General features: G+C 43.6%; 2 protein-coding genes across 2 annotated transcripts; both read left to right on the forward strand.

The window, feature by feature from the left end:
- Positions 1–732: 732 nt before the first annotated feature.
- On the forward strand, positions 733–1,107 carry LOC6536782 (protein suex-1). The gene has a single exon (XM_002097317.2). It carries the CDS (start codon positions 790–792, stop codon positions 1,057–1,059), a length of 270 nt encoding a protein of 89 aa, XP_002097353.1. The 5' UTR covers positions 733–789; the 3' UTR covers positions 1,060–1,107.
- A 1,887-nt stretch (positions 1,108–2,994) lies between these two features.
- On the forward strand, positions 2,995–3,389 carry LOC26535480. The gene has a single exon (XM_015192463.3). The coding sequence runs from the start codon at positions 3,062–3,064 to the stop codon at positions 3,317–3,319; it is 258 nt and encodes an 85-aa protein (XP_015047949.1). The 5' UTR covers positions 2,995–3,061; the 3' UTR covers positions 3,320–3,389.
- Positions 3,390–7,801: the final 4,412 nt, after the last annotated feature.

A 7,801-nucleotide genomic window follows, 5' to 3' on the forward strand; every position in this document is an offset into this window, starting at 1 on the left:
GACAGATCCCGAGGAGTAAGAGATCAAAGCAAATCAGACTGTCTGCAGAGCTTTATGCCATGGTAATTTTATATGCTTGTACTCGGCGCTGATCATCGATCACTGATCACTGATCGTGTGACCACACTGGGCTATTTCCACGCAATAAATATATAGCGCCCTGTTGTTGTTTACCTACTTAAAAATCGAGATGATTCTATCAGCTTAATACCAAGGCATCAGGCTTCCGTATGCCTGTGGTTTTGCCCAAAAACAACGTATTTGTTTACAAACTCCGAAGTGACGTATTGAATAGTATTCACACCTTCCACTGTGCGTAAAAACTAGTTTCTTGAATGACTGGCCAAAAAGCTTAAATTTAGCATCGATTTGCTCTAGATACAAACCTGATAAGCTTTAAAATTAAAAACGTTTAGTCCCAAAACAGACTTTCGAATGATACAGGATTCGTATCATGTCTAATTATTTAAACAAATATTGATTCTAGTTTTGCATTGAACGGATTTGACCAGCAATACACGAGATGTTTGCTTTCGTCATCGAATTTGGGAATATTTTGTGAAATGCACAAAACTAAACTGTTGTTTGTTTTTAGTCACTTGGGTCGAGCAGGTTCCACATTTCGGCGTTGTATTTTGCTTAGATTGTGCTTGAATCTCATTAATATCAATACGATAAGTGCTCGGTACTACGTTCCAAGTCGACTATAAAAGCTGATCTGAAGTGCCGGCTAAGTCAGATAACCCTGAAATATCGTTGTGATTAGATATTCTCCTGTCGAAAGTAAAAATGCGTTTCGCGATTTTGTTCGGACTTATTGTTTGCCTGGCTCTTAGCCTCGTTGTGGCCGAAAAGGAGACCGCCAAGAAATCCACCGATTCGCCGTCGGTGGAGAAGGATACTGGAAAGGCTGTGGAGTCTGGGGTGCGTGCTAAGCGGCAGATCGTTATTAATCCCTATGGACCACCTCTCGGCTACGGACGCTATGGTTATGGTGGCATCTATGGTCGTCCCTATTTGGGAGCTTACGGACCCTACTACGGACCCCTCTATGGTTAAATCCACTACAACTTTTATTCCACCAATAAACTGAGACTGGAAAATGTGTTTGTGTGCGTTTCTCCTAGTCTTGGGGATCTGAGGAGTCCCAAATTATCTCGCAACTTGACCTCGACCAAATGAATGTGTGTGACCCAAAACGACGACATGTTCGAAACGGGCCTCTCACGGGGACTGGGAAATATTTTAAAAATAAATAACAGAAAATCTCCATTTATTTATTAGTTCGTTCGCCAGGTCTTGCTCCTGAGCCATGCTAATTATAAGTCCAGGAGGGTGTGTGTTTGTTTATGTTCCACGAGCTGTCACGATCTGTTTGCTTTCTTTTCGGGCACTTAGCAGCTCCTCCTCTCCAGATTAGGTGGCTTGTGTGGGAGTTTGTCGGGGTTTGCGGCAATTATCACGTACGAATGTCATAATTATCATTTGGATTTTATTAGCTGGACCTCTGGGCCAATCTCTGCCTGTCTGTCTCGATGGGATCTCTGGGTTCTTTGTTCTGCAGGAGTTTGGACTTTGAGTAGTCCAGTGCATAAGACTTATGTAAATATTTAAGGGATGTCATCAGACATTTTTTGCGCTGGCAACTTTTCTGCAAAGCTGCAACCATTAATCAAGTTAACAATTAGGCATTTAGCAGTCAGCAGTCAGCTAATCAAATTTGCAGCATATGCGTTAAATACCACATAAAGTTTTATTGGACCATCGCCATGATGTACTAATCCCCGTCTAATCAACATGAAAGCCACGCAAATTATCCTTCGCTCACTTGTGCATATTAATTTGTGGCCAAAACCACCAATAGATTCTTATCGAAGGTTCGAGGGGTTCGCGCAAACAAAACGCCCAACTCGATGACACCCCAAAACACAGTACGCCCTCGATTCGAGGATTCAGGATGGCAGGATGGCACATCATGGATGGATAAGAGTGGAGTGGGTCTGGGTGGTGCTGTCATTGTTTAATTGTCAATAGACATCGGCCTCTATCAATATCATAAAAGCTAATAACTCTCGGTTGGCTGGACGAGCCGCAACTGACAGCAAACCTGGCCAACCCCTCGCTCTAATCCCACCGGATATGCTCAATCAAAGCTGAAAGTGGGCGGAGGTGGGTGGGGTGATGGGTGGTTTAAGGTGTGAGGTGGCCAACTCAACCTGTCTGTTGGGGGTTGCTCGGTAGCTGGAAATCATCGCATTTCATTCATCACTTTTCGCCTTTTCAACGCGACCAAGCCAAAACCAAAGCAAACCAAGCCAACAACCCTCCACGGATCCGAACAGGACTTGGACATGCTTCCCTTCCTCCTTTTTGGCTGGCTTGTTTTGATATTAAAATTGCGTAATTATAATTAACCACATGTGTATGTGTGTGTGGGGGGGGGGGGGGGGGGGGGGTTTTGTCGGGGGAAGCGGTTTAGCATGTCCTTTGACTGCTTCCGCTCGTCGGTTAAAGTTACTTCCTCCCGTTAGTGTCACGTGTGTAACTCTGTAAGCGATCTAAGGGAAGTCCCCTTCCTTTGCCCCGAGGGCATAATCCATAACTTAGCAGACTGTCAGGCAATTGATACAACTTCAAAGCCGGGCAACCTCGTAATTAAAAAAGGGATATTTTCATTTTAATTGGGACGACACACCTTTTGGATCTAAGGTGTCATTTGGGGTCCCGATTTAAATGCGGCAGTGTTTGTGCCATGTTATTAAATAAATGATTAAATATAAATGAATATACCTATCAAGAATTGCACTATTTATTTTCAAGTACATTAATGCATTCGGTCGGCAAAGCAATATATGGTTGTTTATAAGGTTACGTAACAAAATTAAAAATGTAGTTATATTACTAGCAATAAATCCCATTCTATAGGTTAACCAATTGGCTATAGTTATTTTTGCTTGAATCTCATTATTTCACAGACTATAAAAACCCTTTAAAGAACTCACTGTGTATCAGTTCAACCGACTGATTTACGCTTTCGGAAGTTCCCGTATCGAAAGCGAAAATGCGCTTCGTATTCTTATTCGTCCTGTTATCAATCCTGGCTTTCAGCCTCGTTTCAGCCAAGGAACAATCAAAAACCAGTTCCTCGCCAGGAAAAAACCATGTCGGACCCACAGTGAAGAATCGTGCCAAGCGAACTGTATTCTACAGTCGGCCCACCATTAGAGGAAAAGTACAACGCTATTGGTATGGTTATCCTTACCGCAATGGTTCTCCTACTTTCTATAAATTCCCGTACTACGGCTACTTTAGGATATAATCCTGTGGCTAGATTATGCTGCAAATAAACGATAGCTAAATTGTTTTCCTTGTGATTTCAATGACCATTACAGCTTTGAGTATTTTACAGTATTTTATGAACTTTTACTTTTTCCAAACTAAACATCCATCAAGTAATGCGTATGGCCCACAAAATCCCTAATTGTAATTAAGCATGGGAATCTTCAACAGCAGAACTTGGGAATCCGAGCTCGGGTAGCCAATAAAATTACTATGAGTGTGGGGCTTCTTCAGCGAGATGGTACTACGGGTACTACGGTTAGGACTAGGAGTAGGAGTACGAGTCCAGGGTACCGACATTCCAGATACCAGATACCAGAAAAAGAAACAGAAACAGACGGAGAATGGACTTGCGCTGGGGGATTACAAACGTGTTGCCATTAGTTAACTTCAGCTTTGATTGATTTCAATTAATCTTGGACGCGTGTAATTAATCATTGAACACTTTAATATGGTTAACAACTCTTGACCAAGCAACGGTTAAAAAGGTTCAACGAGCCATCGTCTTTGCCAGCGAATGAGGCCCAAGACTTTTGGCTCTGGCAACTGACAAAGTGACTGACCACAAGCCAAATCGGTGGACCGAGGGGCTCTGCGGTTGCCGAGGCAGCCGCCGCCAAGAAAAATAGCCAAGTTTGGAAAATGCGTTGGAGTAATAGTCGGTAACGAACCCGAGCTTGTGGATGGATGCATTTCCATAGCCCAGTCCCGGAGGCAAGTCAAGTCTTGGGATTCAGATTCAGCTTTAGCTCCAGCTTTGGCCAACTCCACACTCAGCCCCCGACTAATTGTACTTATAGTACATTTCGCGCCACTTTGGGCAACTTTGTGGTCTTGGCAACGTGGAAAGCGGTCGGCGATTGATGGCTATCAATGCCGATGACTTATAGCCGGAGTCGCAGACTCAGGCTCACATGAGTCGAGCCAGCGAAACTGGCAAATCCATCCATCTATGTGGCACATTTGACTGCAGCTCGGCTTGATTATCTTGGTTTTTCCTTCTCCTTCTCCTTTTCCGGACTCTCGACTCCCACCTCACCCCCATTGATTTTCCCAGGCCGAACAAATAGCTCTGGGCATCAAGCAATAGACTGCCAAATTTCGTTTGCGGCTAAACCAAAATCGGCGGGTAAGAGATCCGTATAGGGTGTCATTAGGCGGGTTCAATTCGCCTTCTTTAAATGGAGCCACAATGGGAGTATGGTGCCCCCGTTTAAGACTCCACAGCCACATCGGGGTGCCACAAAGGAAACCAGCCATCGGAAAGCAATTGAACGAATTTCACACATGGGCGCTAATGAATTTAATGAAGTCATTTTTCTTTAACCGATTTACAAAACTACTTACAACTGGCGGACCAGTCAGTCCGCCGCCCCAGAACAAGCGAGTTCATAATTTTGCATCATTAATCATGGCCCTAACAAAGAGATCTCGGCCAGACTACAGGCCGATTGACAGGCGGCAAAAAGGGGGAAAGTAATTTAGGCAGGCAGCTTAGATCGCAGTGCCGCTGATTTGCCGCTGGGAAATTAAAAAACAATTGTTAATTATTAAATTTTAAATTTTACACTTGGCCGCAAACGATTTTCTGTACATCGGAGGCTATTCTGGGAGCTGTTCCGCAGCAGAAGAAATAAAAACGTGGGGCCAATCATTGTGGCTCTGGTCGACACCTCGCTGATGAGATCATTCATCACCGCCGTAACCCGAGTGAAATGAGTTGCCATTGTTGCGGGCTGCTGCAGTTCGGACAAAAACATTTCAAGCTTGGAGGAGAGTCTTCTTTTCACAGTGATCTTTTTTGGCATGGGTTCACTTCGCTTTGACTGCTCAATTATCAGTTTGATGGGTCTGCAGAAGGAGTCGGATCGTGGGGACCCGCATGGAGCCACGGGAAAGTTTGGTTTGGGTTCGGGGATAAGGCTGTTAAATGCCTCACGTTTGAATGGATTGGTGAGATACATTTGATGCCACTTCCGAAATGATTTCGACAAGACGTAAAAATCGATTTAAATTAGGTGATATCTTTTTTACCGATCTCTAACATCATATAATATATCTACATATGTTTTCTGGATATAATTCAATGTTCAGTTAAATTATTAAATATTTTCAGACTAAAATGCATTTATCAGTGGACTTTTATAATGAATTTTCTGAGTTACAAAAATATGGCCACTGTATAGCCGACCTTATTCAAGTTTGTCTATTCAAGAATCCTAATCCGAAATTGCGTTTTTCTTTCGGCTGACCGAAGTTGAGAAAATGCGATCACGACCGCAACAACGTTGCGCTTCATTAAAATCGGATTAATGTGCGGCAACGAGGAGTCCTGCCAAAGGACACACAGCTGATCTGGCCAATGTCCCCGGGCTGGCTGACCAGTGTCCGATTCCCACGATGCAGTCGTGGCTATAAATCCCCGAGCGTCTTGGGCCGTATGCAAAAACGCCGTATGCAAGACGCCGAAGATGGAATTAAAATTGAAATGCGTATAAAATCGACCCAAAATCAACCCCAAAAACGCTGTGGATTCTTGGGCGAAAAACCCAGGTAATCGGAGTGGACAAGCGGAACCCTTTTGGCGCTGCCATAATATGCTGTAAAATTTTAAGAAAATCGAGCAGAAAATTCGTATAGACTCTGGACAATGTCCAGAGATATTTCGGGGGTTGCTACTATAGGGACTCGAGCTTGCTGCCTGCCCTCGTCGGCAGAGGAGAGGTTAAGTCCATCGCTGGACACTCGACAATAAGAGTCGAGTTCAAGCGGCTACCTGGGATGCTGCTGATGCATCGCCAAGAGTTTTGGGCATCTGGTCCAGTGATCTCTTATTGTTAACGCTGTCGCCTCTGACCTTTGGCTGTCTCACGCAATTAGGCAAACTTGGCCGGGGTCACAAAATATGTACATATTCCATTTGAATATTTTGCATTAATCTTTTGCATACAGTTGGCCGCTTTTCTTGTGTTTTTGTATTCGAGGGACGCCTCCCTTTCGCCCGATTTGAATAAGTGCTAATGATTTGTGACATGTTTCAGTGCGGCAGCTAAAGGCTTTTATGGCGAATGTTTAATTCATGGCTTCGGCCTGGACAGACACCCATAAACAAGGCGGAGCGTATATTATAGTAGCTCATACTAAAAAACACCCAAAGGGGGAGGTTCGCATGTAATTACGTACACACGGACACGGATACAGATACTACACACAGATACAGATACTTCGACAGCGACTGACACATGTGAGCAGTGGCTGACCTTTGACATGCGCTCTCGAAATACATTTCGAGTGGAGCACAAACACATGGGCCCTGCCACTTTCCCCACCCACCCACCACCACCCACTTCCACTTCCACATCCACTCCATTCGATTCAGTACACCTACTTTGGCTTTCTGTGGCAAAGCGAACCCTTAACAGCTTTGTGGCTCGCATGTCAAAGGAGCTTCCATGGAACGGGCTCGTCCTAAATGCTATTTCGAATGGACAAACACAGACTAAATAATTGCAGATTCTTTTAATTGGTTCGAAGGAATATATATAGACACACCCACGCAAGATATAAAAAGGTTGTATGTATATGAGAAATAATGGAATAATAAAAGCAAAGGAGAAAAAAAAGCAATCCTATATTTTTATTTCATATTTGAATAACTACTAAATATAATTAAAGCTTTAAGTAAATTTAAAAGGCTAGTATTTAACATTGCACTAGGATATTAAAATTCAAAATTATGTTTATATAAGAAAAAAAACGTATCATAAAAGAAAAAATATATTTTTTAATTGTATGTCCCATCATAAGTGTACCATTTCCTTTTCCAACAACTGAATCACTCCCTCCGCCGATTTTTCACTGGAATAGATCCATCACGCGGTGATGAATGCTCATCAAGCATATTGGGATGACAAAGTTGTTAACAACAAAAGTGTTTCTTGCTGTTGAATTTGGTTTTTTGTGGCTGGCGAATTTCACATTTGTGTACGCGACTCCGGGCAACAGAATACAATTTCAGCATTTTCCAGCCACGACCAGCTCCACTTTCACAATGAATCATCGGGCTAAAAACAACAGCCAGCGGAGGAAACTTTTTCTGCAGACCAACTAGGAGGATGGTGTGGTATAGTACGACTTAGGGGCGTGGCAGTAGTGGTCGTGGGCGTGGGAAGGGAGGGCGTGCGCGTGTTCGTCAGTTTAACCAGCATGACATGGCCCGGTCCATTGCGGTCCTGGTCTCTGGCATTTTAGCACTTATTCATAAAGTCCTTGCCAGCAACGGAAGACAAAAGGCAAAAAAATAGAAGTGCAAAACCGCCAGAGAGAAGAGGAATTACTAAAAATTTATCAATGTAAAAGTTGGCCGGGTGTTGTGAGGGGGCGGGTTGGCTAGAAAGCAGGAAACAAGCAACAATGTAAATTATATGCCAGTTGGTTTTGCTATTTTAGGTGGGGGTGGCAA

Source organism: Drosophila yakuba, chromosome 3R (genome assembly GCF_016746365.2).
Source record: "Drosophila yakuba strain Tai18E2 chromosome 3R, Prin_Dyak_Tai18E2_2.1, whole genome shotgun sequence".
Classification (NCBI taxonomy): domain Eukaryota; kingdom Metazoa; phylum Arthropoda; class Insecta; order Diptera; family Drosophilidae; genus Drosophila; species Drosophila yakuba.